Source organism: Stegostoma tigrinum, chromosome 34 (genome assembly GCF_030684315.1).
Source record: "Stegostoma tigrinum isolate sSteTig4 chromosome 34, sSteTig4.hap1, whole genome shotgun sequence".
NCBI classification, from domain to species: Eukaryota; Metazoa; Chordata; class Chondrichthyes; order Orectolobiformes; family Stegostomatidae; genus Stegostoma; species Stegostoma tigrinum.
Window position 1 is genome coordinate 1,466,480 of NC_081387.1, and position 23,441 is coordinate 1,489,920.

A 23,441-nucleotide genomic window follows, 5' to 3' on the forward strand; every position below is an offset into this window, starting at 1 on the left:
TACACTGCCCCTTCAAACAGCATCCCACCCAGACCAATTGCCCTACCCTTTTCCTGCATTTCTCATGTCTAATCCACCTAACTCACACATACTTGGACACTATGGGCAATTTAGCATGGCTAATCCACCTCGCCTGCAAATCTTTGGACTGTGGGAGGAAACCTACGCATTTACAGGGAGAACTTGCAAACTCCACACAGACAGTCGCCCGAGGGTGGAAGCGAACCCGGGTCCCTGGTGTTCCAATCTCTCGGGAGATTCTCTCCAGGGAGAACAGTCTGAAATGCTTCAATCTATTCTCATAACTGAAGCTTCTCACACTTGGAACCATTCTACAAATCACTTCTTCACTCTATTCACAGCATTCACACCTTTCCTAAAATGTGGTGTCCACTGCAGTACACAAGACTTCAGTCAAGATCCAATAGTGATTCAAACAAGTTCGGTATCACCTTCCTGCTTTTGTACTTTTTGCCCTGCATGCTCTATTAATCACTCTCCACTGGTCCTGCCACTTTAAGATCCCTCTGCTCCTGGATCCCTTTAATAACTGTACCCTCCATTTTACGTTGTCTTTCACTGTCCATCTGAATAAAGCACATCACCTCACACTTCTCTTCATTAAACCTCACCTGCTCCCCCCGAACAAGTGTGCCACTCCATCAACTTGAGAATGTCCTTTTTGATCGCACACTGTCCTCCACACAGCTTAAAATGTTTCCAAGTTGAGTGTCATCTGCAAACAAGGAAATTGTCCCTTGCACACCAAGATCCAGATCATTAATATGTGCCAGAAAAAGTGAGGGCCCAGTTCTGACCCCTGGGAGACTTCATTACAAATCTTCTTCCAGCCTGAAAAATATTTGTTGACTCTCTATGTTTTCTATCACTCAGCCAACGTTGTATGTCTAGGTTTCCTCACAAGTTTATTGTGTGGTACTGTATCAAACACCTTCTGGAAATCCATAAACACCACATCAAGTGTGTTGACTATTCTGATACCTCATCAAAAAAAAGCTCGAGACATAATTTTCTCTTCAGAAATCCATGCCGGAGTCTTCTTAATCAATCCATTTCTTTCTCGTTACTAATTCTCTCCTGAAGAATTATTTCTAGAAGTTACTCCAGCAGTAAAGTTAAATTAACTCGTCAGTACTTGCTGGAATTTTCCTTGAACCTTTCTTGAACAAGGCCACATTGTTTGCAATTCTCCAGTCTTCAGGCTGAAGGATTATGGCCACTACCCTCACAATTTCTACCCTCACTTCGTTGAAAATCCCTGGATGCATCTCATCTGGGCCCAGTGCCTCATCAGACTAAAGTACCAACCATCTATCCAAGGCTCTTCCTTATTAATTTTAAATCCTCGTTAATAGCAGAGTTTCCTTCTCTGTCACCATCGTTTGAGTAGCATCCTGTAAAGACAGATGCAAAGTATTTATTTAATGTCTTAGCCATGCCACTGACTCCACTCATAAATCTCCTTTGTGGTCTCTGACCAACCCTACGACCCTGACACTCTGGTTTCTCTTACAGATCGTATAAACGTTTGCCTTTTATTTAAAATTCTATAATCAATTACTTGATGTTTATATGCACAGAGAAGACTTTGGGATTTCCCTTTATAGTAACTGCAGGCTTCTGTCAGAATTCCTTCTTCTCCTGCTATTTGTTTTCTCACCTCCATGTTTCAGTGTGCCTTTTGATTGTGAAGTGTATTTCCTGCCTTACACCTGTCATAATGTTAATTTAATGTTTTAATGTTAATTTCTACCTCATTTGTCCCAAGTGAATTCTTTTTTGTCCTACCTTTTCCATCAGAGGGAATATACCTCAACTGTATCCTAACGAGTCTCCTCTTTGAAGGTTGCCTATTTCTATTGGTTTTCCAACCCAGCTCTTGTTCCAATTCATCCTGCTCAGCTCTGTTCTTGCCTCATTAAAGTCAGCTCTCTGCCAATTGATTTTCCTTACTCTGGAAATGTTCCATGTCATTTTTCGACATTATTCCTATATCTTATGATCCAATTGTAGAGTCTTCTAAATGTTGCCCCACTGACATTTGACCCACTTCACCTACCTCATTTTCAAGGGCCAAGTCCAACATGCATCCTCCTCCCTTGTTGGATTAGATACAAACTTGGAAACACTCGCGAACACAATCTGGGAATATTTAGCCTTCGCTATCCATTACACACCAGTATCACAATCTACACTTTGGTAATTTAACTACCCATTATATCTACTCCACAATGTTGCCATTTCTCTACTTGCCCTGCAGATTTGTTCCTCTACATCCTTTCCACTAATTGTTGTCTATGGAATAGCAATGTAATTACACTCTTCTTATTCCATAGCTTTATCCAAATTGGTTCTGTCCTTGAAACCTCAGAAATATTCTCCTTCTCTATCTTTCCTGAACAATTTACGCTCAGAAATATTTAACACACAATCTTGCCCTTCTTTGAACCAGGTTTCCATCACTGCTACAACATTATAATTCCACTTTGTAATTCATTCATATCCCGACACCTTCACTGTATTCTGTGTATTTACAGACATGCATGTTACTTTATTTTGGAATTTATTGTTTTCTCTCCTACTGTGATTTCATCTATTAGCTTACAATTCTTTATGCAAGTTCCAGCTGCACCCCTAGGTATTTTACAAGCCCTGATATCCTATTCTATGGTGTCTCATACCCCTGCCAATTATTTCAAGGCCTGCACAGTGACACTAACAGCCCATGAGTAATTCAATCCCAACTCTGTTCACTTATAACCCATTTGGATTGCACAGATGCCATCTTCCCTCGAGCCAGTGTCCAAGGAATCTAAATCCTTCCCTCCTGCATCTTTCCAGCTAAACATTCATCTGCCTTATCCTCCTATTGCTGTATTTTCCTGCACGTAGCTCTGGGAGCACTTTGTCGAGCAAATAGCTATGGAGATACTAGATGCACTTTCAAAAATTCTTAGAATCTGGACAAGCTCCAGATGATGGGAAAACTGTCAATGTCACACCTTTTTACAAAAAGGGAAAGCGACAAAAACAGGCAATTATAGACCAGTTAGACATTGCCTAATAGAGTGTAGAGCTGGATGAACACAGCAGGCCAAGCAGTTTCAGAGGAGCAGGAAGGGTAACATTTCAGGCTTAGACCATTTTCTGAAGAAAAGCCTAGACCGGAAACATCTACCTTCTTGCTCTTCTGATGCTGCTTAGCCTGCTGTATTCATCCAGCTGTAAACCTTGTCATCTCAAATTCTACAGCATCTGCAGTTCCTACTATCTGAGACATTGCCTAATGTCTAACTGGAAAAATCTAGCATCTCATTATTGAGGAAGCATCAGCAGAAAATTTAGATACGCACAGCATAATCAAGGTCGAGTCATGATGGGGAGATCTTGCCTGACAAATTTACTAGGATTATTTGAGGTGTTAACCAGTATATGTAACTTATTTAGATTTCCAGGTTTTTGGTAAGGTAACGCATGTAAGGTTGCTCACTGACAGTCCAGAATGTTGAAAGCAGCAATTAACATGAATAGCTTATTAATAGAAGACAAACAGTAGGACGAGAGAGCATTTTCAGGATGGAAACCTCCACGTAACGGAGTACCACAGGGATCAGACTGGGGCCACAAATTATTTACAGTATATACTGATGACTTAGATTAGATTCCCTACAGTGTGGAAACAGGGCCTTTGGCCCAACAAGTCCACACTGCCCCTTGAAGCATCCCACCCAGACCCATTCCCCTATAACCCACGCACCCCTGAATACTCAGACAATTTAGCATGGCTGATCCACCTTTGGACTGTGGGAGGAAACTGGAGCACCCGGAGGAAACCCACACAGACACGGGGAGAATGTGCAAAGTCCACACAGACAGTCGCCGGAGGCTGGAATCGAACCCAGGTCCCTGGCGCTGTCAGGCTGCAGTGCTAACCACTGAGCCACCGTGCCACCTACTTAAATGATGGAAACGAATTTACTACCACCAAGTTTGCAAAAGACACAAAAATGGGTGGGAAAATGTAGAAGAATGAGCGTAAAGCTGATTAAAATAGAATGAGATGGTCACTGTTTAAAAATAACAGGTCGCCCATTTAAGATAGATAAGGAGAAATATTTTCTCAAAAAGTATTGGGAATCTTTGGAACACTATTCCTCAGCGGAAACAGAGTCACTGAATATTTTTGAAGAGAGAAATTGAGAGATTCTGATTAAGCAAAGGGAGTAAATGTTTATCAGCATAGGTGGAAGTTCAGAATTGAGGTTATAGTCAGATTATCCATGCCTTTATTCAATGGTACTGTTCAGTGGCTGAATTTGGCTCCAAACCAACGTATTCGTCTTGAACAGACAATGGATTGGAAGTGGTGAATCACACAACTGGTCAGACAGGGGTTAGCAATGGCAAGGTATTCAAGGAGACAACTTGTCAGCAAGTAAACTCGCTGCCCTATAGTATGGACAGCTCTACATCCTGCAAGGAACCAGTATGGTGCCTGATACAGGGGTCTGAAAAGTGACAAAGGTTTATTAAGACAAAGGTTTGTACAACAGTCACAGAGTGGATCTTAAGAGTTTAGTATGCACCTCAGCAAGGGTGCTGCTGAGCCATGTGGACTGGAGCTTCAGTGGTAATGCTGCAGATCATTGGGACTGATGCGCCTCTGCCCCAAAACCCACATCACGTTATCCTCCCCAATTTGCTCCCTCACAAGGCCCTTGACAAACATCCATCGCAGAACCAAATTAAGAAGCTCTCCCCCAACTTTGCCACCATGACTCATAGGGACAGTAGCTTTGATTCATATTTGTTTAAGCATTTTGCATTGACAAAGTGGGTGAGAAATAATGTTGAGGCTTTTATTGCATTCACCATTAAATAAGTCACTGATTTGCATCAGCGAATGTCCCTGCAGTTCACAGCAGGCATTGAGGATGCAATGTCTGTGCAGCACACACCTGGTCCCTGGCTCCAAGTATGGAAAATGAACAAATGGGAACTGGAAGGTTCTGAGAACTGTTCAGTTGCGTGAGGGAAGAACCAAGTGAATCAACTGAAGCACTGAGTGATGAACTGACTCCTCACATCCTGGGCTAAGAATTGCTCACTTGTGTCTTCCTCATCCATTCCTTCCTCTCCATCATCCAGATCTTCCTCATCAGATGAGGAGAGGTCTTCGGGCACTTCTTCCTCCAGCTGCAGTCCCCTCTGCACAGCAAAGTTGTGCAGGATGCAGCAAACAACCACAATACGGGAGACCCTCTGTGGGCTGTACTGCAGAGGACCACCAGACCGGTCCAGGCAGCGGAAGCGCCGCTTCAGGAGTCCCAAGGTACGCCTGATGACCCTCCTGGTAGCCTCGTGGCTTTTGTTATACCGCAGCTCGGCAGGCGTGCTGGGGCTGGGGTGCGGAGTCATCAGCCACGTGTGGAGGGGGTAGTCTCTGTCACCGAGTAGCCAGCCTTTGACATTCTGGCAGCTGCTGAAGAGTGGGGGGATGGTGGACTGTTGCAGAATGAAGGCGTCACGGCAGCTGCCAGGAAAGCGAGCACAGACCTGCATAATTCGATGACCGTGGTCTGTAACAAGCTGCACATTGATGGAGTAGTAGCCCCTCCTGTTGAAAGCTGCTGGCTGATTGTCTGGGGCCTTGATGGCGATGTGAGTGCAGTCTATGATCCCCTGTACTCTGGGGAAGCCTGCTAGGGCAGAAAATCCTGCCGCCCTGTCATTTTGACTGCTTGCATCCATTGGAAAACAGATGTAGTCATTGGCTCGGGCAAACAGAGCGTTTGTCACCTGTTTAATGCACTTGTGCACTGCCGACTGGCTGATGCGAGAAATGTCACCGGCAGCCCCCTGGAAGGAGCCAGAAGCAAAAAAGTTCAGGGCAGTGGTCACCTTTACAGCTACCGGCAGGGCATGGCCACCAGGCCCGGCTGGCATCAGGTCCTGCTGCAGAAGGCCGCACAGGTCGCTAACCGCCTGCTTTGAGAAGCGCAGCCTCCTCAGACACTCCTCCTCGGACAACTCCAGGAATGTGACCCGGGGCCGGTAAACACGGTTGGCAGGGTACAGCCTCCGCCGAGTCCTTTCCTTGGCCTGCGAGCGCCTACTGGCTCCTACCACCCGCTTCTGGGTGGTCAGCTTGCGTTGTAGCTGCCACTGTTCTCGGTGCCTCTGCTCCAGCTCATCCTGCTGCTGCTGCTGCCGCTCCTCCTCCTCTTCGTGCAGCCAGATCAAAGTTCCCAAGACAGCCCCCATTTAAGCTGCCCCCAGACTCCGGTTCCCTCTCTGTATTCTGGCCTCCCTACCTCGTTTCTCTCTTTCTCCCCAGCAAGTGTCTGTCTCTCTTTTGCCCTCTCTCTGACCCTGAACTCTCTCACCCCAGCGTCTCTTTTGTTTTCTCACTGTTGTGTCCCACGCCCTTGCCCACACCCCTGTATTTGCCCTTCTCTCCCACCCACATTCCCTTGCCCACACACCTGTATCTGCCCCCCTCTCGCTCTCCTACACACCCTCCCTTGCCCACGTCCCTGTACCTGCCCCCTGTCTCTCCCACGCCCCCTGTACCTGCCCCCCGTCTCTCCCACGCCCCCTGTACCTCCCACGCCCCCTGTACCTCCCACGCCCCCTGTACCTGCCCCCCCGTCTCTCCCACGCCCCCTGTACCTGCCCCCGGTCTCTCCCACGCCCCCTGTACCTGCCCCCGGTCTCTCCCACGCCCCCTGTACCTGCCCCCTGTCTCTCCCACGCCCCTGTACCTGCCCCCTGTCTCCCTCCCAAGTGAACAGACAATCAATGCTTAGACAATGATCCGAGACACACAATCACAGCGCAATCAGTCCCCAGGCAAGTAAGAGCCGGAGCCAATTAGAAGCAGGCTTATGCCGGGGTGCTCCTGAAGAAGGAGTTAGAGGTCAGAAAGGATCAATAGTAGAGGGTCTCACTGATGAAGTGGGTGAGGCAAGCTGCAGTGACGTTTTTTAAAAAGCGTCAGAATAGGTACGGGGCGCTCGGTGATGGCGTAAGAGCTCGGCCCCCTCAAACCGATATCCACGCCCCCTCAAACCTCAGTGTGACCCTGTGATCTTTTACTTGTAGTTCGTGCTCATCTCACCTGGCGAACACACTACGCTCCGGAAGCTTCTGTTTTTAAATAAACCCGTTGGATTTGTAGAGATAGTAGGAACTGCAGATGCTGGAGAATCTGAGATAACAGGTTGTAGAGCTGGGTGAACACAGGAGGACAAGCTGCATCCTGCTCTGATGATGCTGTTGAATTTATAAGCTGGTGTGTGTCATTTCTGACCTTGCCCGCCCACCAGAGGCAGACATAGCTCTGTCCTGACAAGGCATGCCGCATCCCAGACCTCTGGCCACTTCCCCTCAATCCCGGCCCGTGACACACCTGTCCTTACCCTCAAACCGCGTTACCCCGCCCCATTGCCCCTCAGTTCCCGTCCCTGACCCTCTGTCCCTGCCTCCACCTCTCCAGGTACACTGCCCCTCAGTCCCCGCCCCAGGCCATCTCTCCCCGCCCACTGCGCCTCAGTCCCCGCCTCAGGCCATCTCTCCCCGCCCACTGCGCCTCAGTCCCCGCCCCAGGCCATCTCTCCCCGCCCACTGCGCCTCAGTCCCCGCCCCAGGCCATCTCTCCCCGCCCACTGCCGCTCAGTCCCCGCCCCCTCGGCGTCCCGGCCCCGCCCCTCCACCCGCCGCCGTGTTGCTGCTCTCCGAGGACAGTGCCTGCAGTTCCCGCTGGTTCCCGGCCCCTTGAGCAGGGGGAACCCGCTCCATTCGGTGTCGCGCTGCCCGGATGAGGGCGGTCCCTTGGACTGGGCCCGACAGCCCCTGTAGATGTGCTCAGGGAGATTCTGCGAGAAAACTGTCCAGAAATATTAATGCAGATGGTAACAGCTCCTCTCAGTCTGTCTGGAAAAAAATAAACAGTAAAGCTGACAAAATGTTTTGGTCCATTAGAGTGAGTGTGCTGCAGAGGTGATTATGGAAATGTAAGTGATGGCAGATGAATTGAGCAGGTATTTTGTATCCGTCTTCACTGTACAGGGTGGAATAACGTCTCCGGAGGGAGTGGAAGGGAGGTGTGAACTCTGGAAAATCGCACTCCGCAGAGAAGTGGTACTGAGTGAAGAGTTTGAGCTGCAGGATGCCAAATCTTGATGGACTACTTCTCCCCAGAGTAAGAAGTAAGTGGCTCATGAGATGCGGTTGGTTTTAATTTCCAAAACTCTCTTGCTTCAGGGTAGACTCCCAGTAGATTGGATGATCGCACATATAACCTACTTATTCAAGAAGGGAGGGAGGTAAAAAGCACGAAAATACAAGCCACTTAGCTCAACAAATTCCACAGTGAAAATATTTTTAAATAAGGCCTAGCAGGAAATTTTGGTAAATACAAGGTAATTCGACAGAGTTATTTAGGGTTTATGAAAGGGAAATCAAGATTAACCAATTGCTTGGAGACGTTCAGAGTCAGAGAGTCACATAACATGGAAAAACCCTTTGGTCCAACTTGTCCATGGCAACCAAGTTTGTCAAACTAAACTAGTCCCCACTTGCCTGCTTTTGGCCTATATCCCTTTAAACCTTTCCTATTCATGTATCTGTCCAAACGTTTTTTGGATGTTCAACTGTACCTGCGTTACCACTTCCTCCGGCAGTAATTCCACACACGATCATGTGAAAATGTTGCCCCTCGGGTCCCTTTTAAATCTTTCTCCTCTCACCTTGGAAATGACCCCCCTCCACCCAGTTTTGAACACTCCCACCCAAGGGAAAAGACCTTTGCTATTCACCTTATCGGTGTCCTTCGTTATTTTACAAATCTCTATAAGGTCACATCTTAACTTCTTTTGCTATAGTGAAAACTGCCCCAACCTATCCAGCTTCTTCTTATAACTGAAATCCTCAAATCCAGCACATCCTTGTAAACTTTTTCTGAACCCTGTCCAATTTAATAATATCCTTCCGATAGTAGGGTGGCCAGAACTCCACACAGTACTGTTTATACTGTACTTAAAGAAAGTGTCACAAAGGAGGTTTTTGCAGAAAAAGAAAGTTTGTGTTGTACAGGATAGCTTGTTGGTGAATCAAAGGGAATGACCTCTGCGAAATGTGGACCTGTATGCGCCTAGATCCCTCTGTACGTTGATGCTACTAAGGGGTCTGTGATTTACTGTATCCTTTCCTCCTGCATTTGAACTTGCAAAATGTATCACTTTCATTTTTCCAGATTAAAGTCCATCTGCGATTTCTCCATCCAAGTCTGCAGCCTGTCTTTATCCTGCTGTGTCCTCTAGCAATTATTCTTGCTATCTGTAGCTCCCCCAATCTTTGTGTCATCCTCAAGCATGCTAACCAGATTACCTTCATTCTTCTCCAATCGTGTGCATTACAGACAAGAGGTCCCATCTGTGGAACACCATTTATCACAGATCTCCAGACAGAAAAACAACCTTCCACGTTATTTGAGATAACAAAGTGTGGAGCTGGATGAACACAGCAGGCCAAGCAGCATCTTAGGAGCACAAAAGATGACGTTTCGGGCCTAGACCCTTCATCGGAGAGGGTTCTGAAATAAATAGGGAGAGAGGGGGAGGCGGACCAAAGATGGATAGAGGAGAAGATAGGTGGAGAGGACAGTATAGGTGGGGAGGGGATAGGTCAGTCCGGGGAGGACGGACAGGTCAAGGGGGCAGGATGAGGTTGCTAAGTAGGAAATGGAGGTGTGACTTGAGGTGGGAGGAGGGGATAGGTGAGAGGAAGAACAGGTTAGGGAGGCAGGGATGAGGTGGGCTGCTTTTGGGAAGCAGTGGGGGGGGGGGGGTGGATGAGCTGGGCTAGTTTTGGGATGCAGTGGGGGGAGGGGAGAATTTTGAAGCTTGTGAAATGCACATTGATAGCATTGGGCTGCAGGCTGTGTTCATTCCAGCTCCACACTTTGTTATCTCAGATTCTCCAGCATCTGCAGTTCCCATTATCTCTTCCACTGCTATTCTCTGTCTTCTCTGACTGAACCCATTCTGTATCTATTTTACTAGCTTTTTGGGGGATCCGTGTGCCTTCACTTTTTGTATCAGCCTGTCATGAGGGACCTTGTGACTAGACTTGCTGCAGTCCATTATAGATAACATCCAATAATCATCTGTGTCACTTGCTCAACAAAACTTCAATCAAGCTCATGAGATACGCCTTTCCTGCACAAAGCCGCGTCATAGTGGTTTACAGCATGGAAACAGATTTTGTGACCTGACTTGTCCATGCTGCCAGTTTTCATAATTAAACCAGTCCCATTTGCCTGTGTTTGGTCCATATCCCTTCACTCCTATTGCTTCCATGTACCTGTCAAATTTTTAAAATGATGATATTATACTTGCCTCCACCACTGATTCTGGCAGACCTTTCCAGACACCAGCCACCCCTCAGCCCTTTTTTATCTGTCCTCTCTCACGTTTAACCTATGCTGTCTACTTTTAGACTTCCCCTACCCATAGGGAAAAGCTGTTGGCTATCTATCTTATCTATGCCTCACATGATTTTACAGATTTCTATAAGGTCACACTCAGTCTTCCTATGCTTCAGGAAAGAAGCGTTTCAGCCTATTCAGCCTTATAAGTCAAGCCTTCCAGTTTAGGTTGCATTCTAGCAAATCTGTTCTGCATTCTTTCTAGTTTAATAATAAGCTATCTATGGAAGGGTGACCAGAACTGCACAGAGTACTCAAAATGTGGCTTTACCAATGTCTTGTACTGCTGCAACAAGATGTCCCATCCGCTATACTCATGCTGTGACTGATGAAAGCTGGCACGCCGAAGCCGCTTTCACCACCCTGTCTACCTGTGACTCTATGTTCAAGCAGCTATGAACCTATAGCCCCTAGATCTCCTTGTTTTATAGCATTGACTGTGTAAATCCTACCCTGGTTTGCTTTACCAGAATGCATTTATGTAAATTAAACTCCACCTGCCATTCCTCAGCTCACTGGTTCAGTGTGAACTTAGAATGTAGAACTGTACAGCACAGGAACAAGCCCTTTGGCTCATGATGTTGTAACAAACAAGGTGCTAAATTAATCTAATCCCTTCTGCCTACCCTTGTTTCATATTATTCCATTCCTTGCATGTTCATGTGTTTGTCTAAAAGTCCCCTGTCGTATCTCCCTCCTTCACCACCCCTGGCAGTGTGTTCCAAGTTGCACTACAACTTGTGCAAAAAAGTTGCCCCTCATACTTCCTTTGAATTTTGAATCCTTTGGTATGACAGGTCAGCACAACGTTGAGGGCCGAAGGGCCTGTACTGTGCTGTAATGTTCTATGAACTTTCCCCCTTTCCCCTTAAATGCATATCCTCTAGTTTTAGACATTTCAACTCCTGGAAAAATATACGGACCATCAATTGTCTGTCTGACTATGCATCTCATAACTTTATAGACTTCTATCAGGTCTCCCCTCAGCCTCCACTGCTACAGAGAAAACAACTAGCGTTTGTCCAGCCCCTCCTTATAGTTCATTTCCTCTAATTCATTCAGCATCCTGCTGAATCTCTTCTGCACCCTGTCCAAAGTTGCCTCATTCATCCTGTAATGTAGCAACCAGGAATGAATGCAGCGTGGCTTAACTAAAGTGTTATTAAGCTGCTTCCTGACATAATGATTCTACTCAATTTCCTGACCAATAAAGGCAAGCATGCCATACATCTTTACCACTTTATCTATTTGAGTGGCCACTTTCAGGGAGCTATGGACTTGAACCCCAAGATCCGCCTTTATATCAATATTGTTCAGGAAGCGCAGCACCATATGCTTACTTGGATTAATCTCTATCTGTGATTTCTCACCCATATCTGCAACTGATCTACAGTGAACTGAATTGAATATCTCTTATTGTCATGTATATTCAAAATAAATTGCACTGAAAAGTGTGCAATGCCATTCGTACAGAAGCGCCATCCCCCTGTGGTGTTTGCCAACCTTTTGCACTATCTACACCTCCACCGATCTTTGCGTCGTCTGCCAACTTACTAACCCACCCATCTATGTTTTCGTCACTGTAACTTATATTTATGAATAAATCACAAACAGCAGAGGTCCCATTATGGATACCTGCAGAAAACCACTAGTCACAGAAGTCCAGCCTGTAAAACACCCTTCCACCACTACCCTCTGGCTTTTATGAGTAAGCCAGTTCTGAATCCCTGCAGCCAGATCATCGTGGTTCCCACTCATCTTAATCTTCTGGATGAGCCTACCATGAAGGACCTTTTCAAAAGCCTTACTAAAACCCATGCAGACAATGTCTACCCTCATCAATCACCTCTGTCACCTCTTTGAAAAATTCAGTCAGGTTAATAAGACATGACCTGCCCTGCACAAAGCTATCCTGACTGTCCCTGTTAGGCCAGTCGTCCAAGACCTCTCCAGTGGCTAATGAGGAATCAAAAGATCTTGGTTAAGACCCTGGTAATATTAACATGTTTGACACAAATCTCGCTATGCTCCATATCTTTCTCCTGAGTGAATATCGAAACAAAGTATTCATTTAGGATCTCACTCACATCCTCTGCCCCTAAGCACGAGTTCTCCCCTTTATTCTTGAGTGGTCCTACCTTCTTCCTAGTCACCTTCTTGTTTTTAATGTATGTATAGAATGTCTTGGGATTCCCTTTATCCCTACTTACCAAGGTCATTTCGTGGTCTACCACTACCACAACCCTCTACCACTACACTTTGCCTTCTACCTTCAAGCTAATTTTGTATCCAATTGGTAAACTCTCCCTGGATCCCATGAGATTTAACCTGTCAACAACCTATTGCAAAAGTCCAAGTAGGCAATGTCTACCGTACTTCCCGAATCAACTTTCTTCGTCACTCCTTCAAAAAACTCAGTCTAATTCATGAGTCACAATTTCCCATGCACAAAGCCATGCCTATCTGACTATCTCAAATGAGTGTGTGCCTTTCTAATACCTGTAGATCCTGTCCCTCAGAATTCCCTGTAACAACTTAGCTGCCTCAAGCTCACTGGTCTGTGATTCCCAGCCATTTCCCAGCAGCCTACCTTAAATAGTGGCACAACATTAGGCATCATCCAATCTTCAAGCACTTTAGCTGTGGCTGTCGATGATACAAATATCTCTGCTAGAGGCCCACCCTAGCCCCTCTCAAAGTTGCAGTGTCATACAGCATGGAAACAGACCCTTCAATCCAACCAGCCCATGTCGAACATAATCCCAAACTAAACTAGTCCCATCAACCAGCTCAAGACCTATGTCACTCCAAACATTTTGTATTTACGTACTTTTCAAATGTCATTTATACGTAGTAATTGTGCCCACATCCTCCACTTCCTCAGGAAGTTCATTCCACATGTGACCCAACCACTGTGTAAAAAAAATTTGCTCCTCATGTCTTTTTTAAATCTCTCTCCTATCACCTTAAAAATGTACTCGCTAGTCTTGAAATCCCCCAACCTACGGAAAAGTCAAGTACCATTAACTATGTTTATACCCTTCATTATTTTATAACCTTCTACTGTTTTTCCTCTCGACCTCCTGTGCTCCAGTGGAAAAAATCCCAGCCTACCCAGCCTTTCTTTATTAATCAAGCGTTCTATAACTGGCAACATTCTTGTAAATCTCTTTTGAACAGTCTCCAGCTCAGTAATATTCTTGCTATAATTGCACAACGAGATCTAGACGCAGTATTCCAGAAGAGGACTCACCAGTGTCCTATACAACCCAACCATGACTTTCCAATTCTAACTCAAAGGACGAAGCATTGAAGGCAAGCATGCCAAATGCATTTTAAACCACCCTGTCTATATGTGAAACAAACTTCAAAGAATTATGTACTTGAACCAATTGGTCCCTCTGTTCTACAAAACTACCCAAGGCACTACCATTAATGGTATAAGCCCAACCCTTGTTTGTTGTATCAAATTGCAATACCTTGCCTTTAGAGTCATAGTGTTATGGAAATACAGAGCAACCTTTGGTTCAACTTGTCCATTGCCAACCAGATAGCCTGAATTAATCTAGCCCAATTTGCCAGCATTAGGCTCATATCCCTCTAAACTCTTCCTATTCATTTACCGATCCGTATACTTTTTAAATGTTGTAACTGTACCAGCCTCCACCACTTCCTCTGGCAGCTCATTCCGCGCACACACCACCCTCTGTGTGAAAATGTTTCCGCTTTGGTTCTTTTTAAATGTTTCCCCTCTCACCATAAACCTATGCTCTTGAGTTTTGGACCTCCCCACCTGGGGATAAAGACCTTGTCTATTTGCCCTATCCATGCCCCTCATGATTTTACAAACCTCTGTAAGGTCACCCATCAGTTTCCAATGCTGCAGGGAAAATAGCTCCAGCCTATAGCTCAAACCCTGTAACCTTGGCAACATGCTTATAAATCTTTTCTGAACCCTTTCAAGTATCACAACATCCTTCCTATAGCAGGGAGACCAGAAGTGCATGCAGTATTCCAAAAGTGGCTGAACCAATGTCCTGTACAGCTGCAACATTACCTCTCAACTCCTATACTCAATGCAATGACCAATAAAGGCAAGCATACCAAATGCCATCTTCGTTATCCTAGATACCTGCGACTCCACTTTCAAGGAACTATGAACTTGCAGTTCAAGGTCTCTTTGTCCAGCAACACTTTACCATTAACTGGATAAGTCCTGCTCTGATTTGCCTTTCCAAATGCAGCACCTCACATTTATCTAAATTAAAGCCATTTGCCACTCCTTGGCCCGTTGGCCCATCTGATCAAGGACCCATTGTACTGTGAGGTAACCTTCTTCACTGTCTTCTACTCTCCAATTTTGGTGTTGTCTGCAAGCTTACTAACAATATCTCCTATGCTGACATACAAATCATTTATATAAATGACAAAAAGCAGTAGACCCAACATCGATCCTCGTGGCACACTGCTGATCATAGGCCTCCAGTCTGAAAAACAACCCTCCAGCACCACCCTCTGTTTTCTACCTTCAAGCTAGTTCTATATTCAAAAGGCTAGTTCTTCCTGTATTCCACGTGATCTAAGCTTGCCAGCCTGCCTACCATGAGGAACCTTGTTGAACACCTTACTGAAGTCCATATAGATCACATTCACTGTTCTGCCTTCATCAATCCTCTTTGTTAGTTCTTCAAGAACCTCAATCAAGTTTGTGAGACATGGTTTCCCACACAAAGCCATGTTAACTATCCCTAATGAGTCCTTGCCTTTCAAATATACGTAAACCATGTCCGTCAGGATTCCCTCCAACAACTTGCCCACCACCGATGTCAGGTTCACCGGTTTGTAGTTCCCTTGATTTTCCTTGATGCCTTTCTTAAGTAGTGGCACCATGCTAGCCAACCTCCTGTCTTCTAGCACCTCACCTGTGGCTGTTGATGATGCAGATATCTCAGCAAGAGGGCCAGCAATGACTTCCCTTGCTTCCCACAGAGTTCTCGGGTACACATGGTCAGGTCCCTGGGATTTATCCATCTTTCTGCATTTTACAAAGTCTAATACCATACCTCAGAATATGGACATTTTTCAAGATGTAGTTATTTATTTCCCCACATTCTTTATATCCTTCTCCTCAGTAAACAGTGATACAAAAGACTTGTTTAGTATCTCCCCCATCTCCTGAGTTCCACAAATGGGTTGCCTTGCTGATCTTTAGGGGGCCCCCCTATTCTCTGCCTGGTTGCCCTTTTGCCGCTAATGTATTTGTAGAATCCCTTTGGATTCTCCTTAACCCTATTTGCCAACGCTGATTCATGTTCCTTTTCTCGCCCTCCTGACTTCCTTTTTTTTCTTGACCAAACCTCAATTTCTCCAGCCATCCAGTATTGTCCACACCTACCAGCCTTGCCCTTCACCCTAACAGGAACATATTGTTTCTGGATTCTCGTTATCTCATTTTTGAGGGCTTCCCATTTTCCAGTTGTCCCTTTACCTGGAAACATCCAGCCCCTATGAACTTTTGAAAGTTCTTGCCTAATATTATCAAAATTGGCCCTCCTCCAATTTAGAACTTTAACTTTTAGATCCAGTCTATCCTTTTCCATCACTATTTTAAAACTAATAAAACGATGGTGTCTGGCCCCGGACCGCTCCCCCACTGTTGCCTCAGTTACCTGCCCTGCCTTACTTTCCACGAGTAGGTGAAGGTTTGCACCTTCTCTGGTATGTACATACACATATTGAATCAGAAAATTTTCTTGTACGGACTTGACAAATTCCTCCTCGTCCAAGCCCTTAATATTATGGCAGTCCCAGTCTATGTTTGGAAAGTTAAAATATCCTATCACAGCCACCCTGTTATTCTTACAGGTAGCTAAGATCTTGTTTGTGTCTTAATTTGCTGCTGACTACTGGGGAGGTCTATAGCACAGTCTGTATAAGGTGATTATTCCTTTCTTATTTCTCAGTTGCACCCAATTAACTTTACTTGACATATGCCTAGGAATATCCTCCCTAAGTAGAGCCATAATGTTGTCCGTAATTAAAAATGTAACCCCCGCCCCCCCCCCCACCTTTGTCCCACTTTCTATCCTTCCTGTAGCAAATATATCTTGGAATATTAAGCTGCCAGTCCTGTTCATCCCTGAGCCTCATCTCTGCAATCGCTATTACATTCTAGTCCCATGTTCCTGACCATGCCCTGAGTACATCTGCCTTACCTGTCAGGCCTCTTGCATTGAAATAAATGTAATTTAATTTATAATTTAATTTAATTATCAGGGCATGGGACTAGAATGTAATAGCGATTGCAGAGATGAGGCTCGGGGATGAACAGGACTGGCAGCTTAATGTTCCAAAATATGTTTGCTACCTCATTCTCTGATTTGTTCCTGACTGTTTGAATTGCTCCTTTTCCCAACTGTATCAGTCTCAGCCTGCTCTCTTTCCTCGCTATCTCCCTGGGTCTAGCAAATCTCCCCACCATTACATTCGTCTCCTTTTAATTCAGGTGCCATCTGTCTTTCTTATATGGGTCATTTCTACTCCAGAAGAGATCCCACGGATCCAAAAATATGAATCCTTCTCTCCTGCACCAGTTCCTCAGCCACACATTCATCTGCTCCATCCACCTATTCCTACCATGTCTAGCTTATGGTCCCGGGAGTAATCTAGATATTATTACCCTCGAGGACCCCCTTTTTAAATTCCTGCCTAACTTCCAATATTCTCTCCTCAGAATCTAATCCTTTTGTCTTCCTATGTTATTTGTTCCAATGTGTACAATGACCTCCTGCTGGTCCCTCTCCTCTTTGAGGATAGTCTGCACCCTCTCCAAGATATCTCATCAGGGAGGCAGCACACCATTCTGATGCCTTGCTGGTGGCTGCAGAAACGTCTATCTGTGCCTCTGACTGGAGAGCCTCCCATCACATTTGATCGCTTAGAACCTGATGTACCCCCTGTTACATTAGAGCCAGTTTTGGTTTCAGAAACCTGGCTGTCAGTACTACATTCCCCTGAAAGTCTAACACTCCCTCCATTTTTGAAAACAGCATACTTGTCTGAGATGGGGATAGCCATAGGAGACTCCTGAAATACCTGCCTCCCCCTCCAACTTTTCCTGGAAGCAACCCATCTACCTGACTGTATCTTTGGTTTATCGCCCTTTGTGCAACTGTTATCATACCTAGCTCCTGTAAGTTCCTCATTACCTCCAACTGCCGTTCCAACTGATACGTGCATTCTGGTGGGATTCGCAACCAATCACAATTCCTGCAGACATAATCATCAGTAACATGGAAACTGTTCCACATTTGACAGAAAGAGACATCACTATTATCCAGATTGATCTCCATCAGCCATTTTTCAGCCTGTTGACCCATTTGGTTGAAGTCCCTTTGTAATACTAAGAAACCTTCTTCACTGTCTACTATGCTACCAATTTTAATGTCATCCTCAAACTTACTAACCATGACTTATACAGTTTCATTTAAATCATTTTTGTAAATGACAAACAAAAGAAGACCCAGAGCAGATCTCTGTGAAACACTGCTGGTGACCAGCTTCCAGTCCAATAAGTAACCCTCCACCACCACACTCTGTCTCCTGCCAGTGGTGTAGTAACTTAGGAGATAGGAGCAAGAGGAGGCCATCCAGCCCCTCGAGACTGCTCCGCCATTCATCATAATCACCCAACTCGGTAGCCGACACCTGCTTTTTCCCCATAATTTCCAATCCCATTTGGCCCAAGTGCTATTTCTAACTGCCTCTTGAATACATTTAATGTTTCGACATTAGTGACTTTCTGTGGTAATGAGGGCTTTGTCAGTTTTCAGTTTCCTGAACCTTATGCATGTCTCATTTCTCTTTTTTAACTGAGCTCTCAATTTCTCTTGTCATCCAAGATTCCTGAATCTTGCCACCCTTATCCTTCATTTTCATAGGAACATGTTGGTCCTGAACTCAAATCAACTCACCTTTAAAAGAATGCCACATGCCAGATGTAGATTTACCCTCAAACACTCGCCCACAGTCAACATTCCCCTGTTTCTGCCTAATATTATTGTAGTTAATCTTCCTGCAGCTTAGTACTTTTACCCAAGGACTATTTTTATCATTATGCACAAGTAACTTAAAGTTTATCAAATTACGATCACTCTTTCAGAAACTTGGATCACCTGGCTGGGCTCATTCCCCAATACTGGGTCCCTTCCTGACTATTTACATATTGTTTCAAAAAACCACCCTGGGCATTCTTAATTTCTTCCCCATCCAAGCCCCTGGCACTAAGCCAGTTCCAGTCAATATAGTGGAGCTATAGAATTCCTACAGTGTGGAAACAGGCCAATTGACCTGACAAGTCTGCATCCATCCTCCGACGAGCATCCCTGTACCCCTGTAATCCTGAATTTCACATAGCCTAACCTACACATCTCTGAATGCTTTGGGAATTTAGCACGGCCAATCCACCTTACTTGCACATCTTTAGACTGTGGGAGGAAACTGCAGCACCCAGCGGAAGCCTACACAGACATGGGGAGAACGTACAAACTCCACGTCGATGCTCACCCGAGGCCGGAATTGAATTGGAATCCTTGGCACTGTGAGGCAGCAGTGTTAACCACTGAGCCACTGTGCCACCCCGTGGCTAAAATCACCCTCACAATCCAGAGATAGCAAGAACTGCTGATGCTGGAGTTGGAGATAATGCAGTATGGAGCTGGAAGAACACACGCAGCATCAGAGGGGCAGGAAAGTTGACGTTTCCGGTCAGCACCCTTCTTCAGATGTTGCCTGGTCTGCTGAGTTCTCCCAGCTCCACACTGTGTTATCTGACAAGAGCCCAGTCGTTTTCACAAGGTGCCTTGGTTAAAATGGATAAAATTCTAAAGTGTCTTGACAGGGTAAATGCAGAGAGGATCTTTTCTTTTGTGGGAGAATCTTGTACTAGGAATTAGTTTGAAATTAAGGGGTCATTTAAAACGGAGGTGAGACACTTTCTCTGAACTGTCATATATTCATATGGTGCTGAAAAGGCCCTTCATCTCATCAAGTCTCCACTGACCACTAAAAGTGTGCTAATCCCAATTTCCCGCATTTATTCAATGTCCCTGAATGTTATGATATTTGAAGTACTCATCCAAATTTTTTTTAAAGGTTGTAAGCTTTTTGGCCTCCACTATCTTCCCAGGCAGTTTATTCCAGATACCCACCACTTGCTGAATGAAAATGTTGTCTCCCAAATCCACCTGAATCACCTGTCCCTTACCAGGCAGCATAGTGGTACAGTGGTTAAGCATGATATTGGCACAATGGTTAGCCCTACTGCTTCACTGTGGCAGGGGACCTGAGTTTGATTCCACCCTTGGGTGACTGTCTGTGTGGAGTTTGCACATTCTCTCCAAGCCTGTATAGGTTTCCTCTAGTTGTTCTCACAGTACAAAGATGTACAGATTAGATGGATTAGCCATGTTCAATTGCCCATAGTACCCAGGGATGTGCAGGTTAGGTGGATTAGCTGTGGGAAATGTAGGTTAGTGTGGGGGCAGGGTGTAGAATGCTCTCTCAAAATAAAAAAATGGTGACATGGTGCCTCAGTGATTAGCATCACTGCCTTGCAGGGCCAGGACTCGGGTACAGTTCCAGCCTCGGGGTGACCGTGTGTCGAGTTTGCACATCCTCCCCGTGTCTTTGTGGTTTTCCTCCATGTGCTCCAGTTTCTTCCCACAATCCAAAGACGTGCAGATTAGGTGGATTGGCTATGTTAAATTTGCCATAGTGTCTAGAGATGCATAGGTTAGGTGGATTAGCCATGGGAACTGCGGTGACAGAGTGGGGAGATGAATCTGGGTGAGATGCTCTTCGGAGAGTGAACTTGTTGGGCCAATTGGCCTGTTTCCACACTGTACTTTGCCATCTCATGATTGACCCTTCAACCAACGGCTGCTCTCTGTATCCCTCATAATCCTATACACCTCAAACGTGTACCCCCTCAGTTTTCACCACTCTTTAAAAAAGCAGTCCAAGTCTATCTAGTCTCTTCTTATTGCTCAGTTTCTCCATCCCGGTTGTGGGCAGATGGGGCATTGACCACTGTTCATGTGAAAAACTGATCAGCCATCCTTTGATGCCATGCAACTCAATGAGGGGTCATAATTTGTAGCAAATGGGATATCTGTGTTTCAGTTGTCAACATGAGTGAGTCTGTGATCACTCCACAATAGCCCTACCTCCTGTTCTATGTCAGACATCCATTCAGATTTCCCATTTTCAGAAACAAAATTTAAGCTTACCCCCCCACTCCCTCACCTCAACCCTAACGTAGCATCTCAGATTTCCAGAGGATTATCCAAGCAGGCTCTACTGACATATCTTTGTGTGGATACTGAGCGCTCAACAAATGTTCATTCAATATTCTTTCTTAGGAAGCAGTTAAATTGTTGGAATTCCCAATGCCTTGCTCTCCTATATCTCTTCCCATAATCCCAGCACTTAGATAGAAATTTATTATTACTGTCTGGTCCACTGAATATTCCCTGATTGGTTCATGCAGGTGTTTTCCTATCTCTCAAGATCCAAGCCCATTTCACATTCTCTAGTTCCTCTTTCTGTGCCTAACAATCCTGATAGCCCTAATTTACAATCATAGAGTCATGGAGATGTACAGCATGGATATGGATTTTTTGGTCCAACTCGTTCATGCTGACCAGATAGCCTAAATACATCTAGTCCCATTTGCCAGCATTAGGCTCATATCCCTCTCAACACTTCCTGTTCATATACCCATCCAGATGCCTTTAAAATGCTGTAATTGTGCCAGCCTCCACCGCTTCCCCTGGTGCCTTAAATCTATGCCCTCTAGTTTTGTACTCTCCCACCCCGAAGGAAAGACCTTGAATATTTATCCTATCCATGCCCCTCATGATTTTATAAGCTTCTATAAGACCGCCTGTTGGCCTCCGACAGTCCAAGAAAAATAGCCCCAATCTATTCAGTCTCTTCTGTAATTCAAACCCTCCAACATCTGGCAATGTCTTTGTAAATCTTTGCTGAACCCTTCCAGCAGGGAGACCAGAATTGTACACACTGTTCCAAAAGTGGCCGAACTAATGTTCTGTGCAGCTGCAACATGACCTCTCTATTCCTATACTCCATGTACTGACCAACAAAGGAAAGCATATCAAAACACCTTTTTCACATCATTTCTATTTTCCTGCCGTTGTCACAGGACTTACTCCCTCTTAAAACATCTGAAAGTCCCTACTTACACGCCACCCTCCTCCGAATGTACCGTCACTTGTAAATGAGAGCTTTGCCATTCCTGATGCTGTTGAGGATGATCCCATTGGCCTCGATCGAAGGACATGTTTGAGGACTGAGACTCTTTCTCTTTAATCACATGTCTGTGTTTGCTTCCTCAAATCATGGTGCTGTTACTGGTGTACAGCACTTGTGTGTAAATTGCTGCTTAGACTGCCCACCTACTCCTATATTTGCCTTTAAAATTCTTGGTTGGTCCAGCCTCCTCTTCTCCTCCACCAACTGAGTATTTAAGCGACTGCTGGACTTGCACATGGACAGCAGTGAATTGAGGGGAATGTAGGTTAGGCTATTTTATTTTTGGATTAGGATTATTCCACGGCACAACATCGTGGGCCGAAGGGCCTGTACTGTGCTGTACTTTTCTATGTTCTATGTTCTATTACACTAGGTTTCTCCCCGAAATATCCTCTGCACCCTGGAATTTCCAACCATCTCGCTGTAGACCTCGATGCATCCAGCTGCTAATTTACTAAATGGTGCCTTCCACACCGTCTTTGATGCCCTTCCTCTCACTAAAATTGTTACAATTTTCTAACCTTGTTGATTCACCACCTTTGCCTTTTTACATCTGAAAGAGCTTTAGGTTTAAATGTCTCTTGCAATCAATTTTTTGGCCCATTGCTGAAATCTGCCTGGGTACAGCGATCACTGATTTTGTCAAATGTTAATGTTGTTTAATGATTACTCAGGCAGATAAAAATGATACCAGCTTTACTTTAAACAACACTGAACAGGAATAGGCCATTCAGCCTTTTGGGTCTACTTCCCCATTCAAATGATCATGGTTGATCATTCAACCTAGCACTCTGTTCCTATTTTCTCCCAATACCATTTGATCCTTTTAGGCCCAAAAGCTATATCTAACTCCTTCTTGAAAACATTCAATGTTTTGGCCTCCGCCATGTTCTGTGGCAGAGAACTCCACACACTCACCGAGATAACAAAGTGTGGAGCTGGATGAACACAGCAGGCCAAGCAGCATCCTAGGAGCACAAAAGCTGATGTTTCAGGCCTAGACCCTTCATCAGAAAAGGGGGATGGGGAGAGGGTTCTGAAATATATGAGGGGGGTGCGGGGCGGCAGATCGAAGATGGATAGAGGAGAAGATAGGTGGAGAGGAGAGTCTAGGTGGGGAGGTAGGGAGGGGCTAGGTCAGTTTGGGGAGGACGGACAGGTCAAGGGGGCGGGATAATGTTAGTCGGTAGGAAATAGAGGTGCAGCTTGAGGTGGGAGGAGGGGATAGACGAGAGGAAGAACAGGTTAGGGAGGCGGGGACGAGCTGGGCTGATTTTGGGATGCAGTGGGGGGAGGGGAGATTTTGAAGCTTGTGAAATCCACATTGATACCATTGGGCTGCAGGGTTCCCAAGCAGAATATGAGTTGCTGTTCCTGCAACCTTCGGGTGGCATCATTATGGCATAGTAGGAGGCCCAGGATGAACATGTCGTCTAAGGATTGCAAGGGGGAGTTGAAATGGTTCACTTTTGTGCTCCTAAGATGCTGCTTGGCCTGCTGTGTTCATCTAGTTCCACACTTTGTTATCTCTCTTCCCACAGTCTCACCACTTTTTGGGTGAAGAGATTTCTCCTTATCTCAATCCTAAATGGTCCAT

General features: G+C 45.4%; 2 protein-coding genes across 3 annotated transcripts in view; one reads left to right on the forward strand and one right to left on the reverse strand.

The window, feature by feature from the left end:
* Positions 1–1,328: 1,328 nt before the first annotated feature.
* LOC125446573 (putative nuclease HARBI1) lies at positions 1,329–6,489 on the reverse strand. Of its 2 annotated transcripts, none has more exons than XM_048520255.1 (2): positions 4,980–6,489; positions 1,329–1,415 (listed from the first exon to the last, which is right to left on the reverse strand). In XM_048520255.1, the coding sequence occupies exon 1, from the start codon at positions 6,283–6,285 to the stop codon at positions 5,071–5,073; it is 1,215 nt and encodes a 404-aa protein (XP_048376212.1). In that variant the 5' UTR covers positions 6,286–6,489; the 3' UTR covers positions 1,329–1,415; positions 4,980–5,070. The 2 variants fall into 2 exon arrangements, with proteins under 2 accessions (XP_048376212.1, XP_048376211.1); XM_048520254.1 differs by having other exon boundaries at positions 1,330–1,415; positions 4,894–6,489.
* A 1,274-nt stretch (positions 6,490–7,763) lies between these two features.
* Positions 7,764–23,441, forward strand: part of LOC125446441 (zinc finger protein 468-like) — a 76,116-nt gene continuing 60,438 nt past the window's right edge. The window contains exons 1-2 of the mRNA XM_059639698.1: positions 7,764–7,934; positions 8,092–8,231. The gene's annotated coding sequence lies outside the window, so the exon portion shown is untranslated. The remainder of the gene's footprint in view (positions 7,935–8,091; positions 8,232–23,441) is intronic.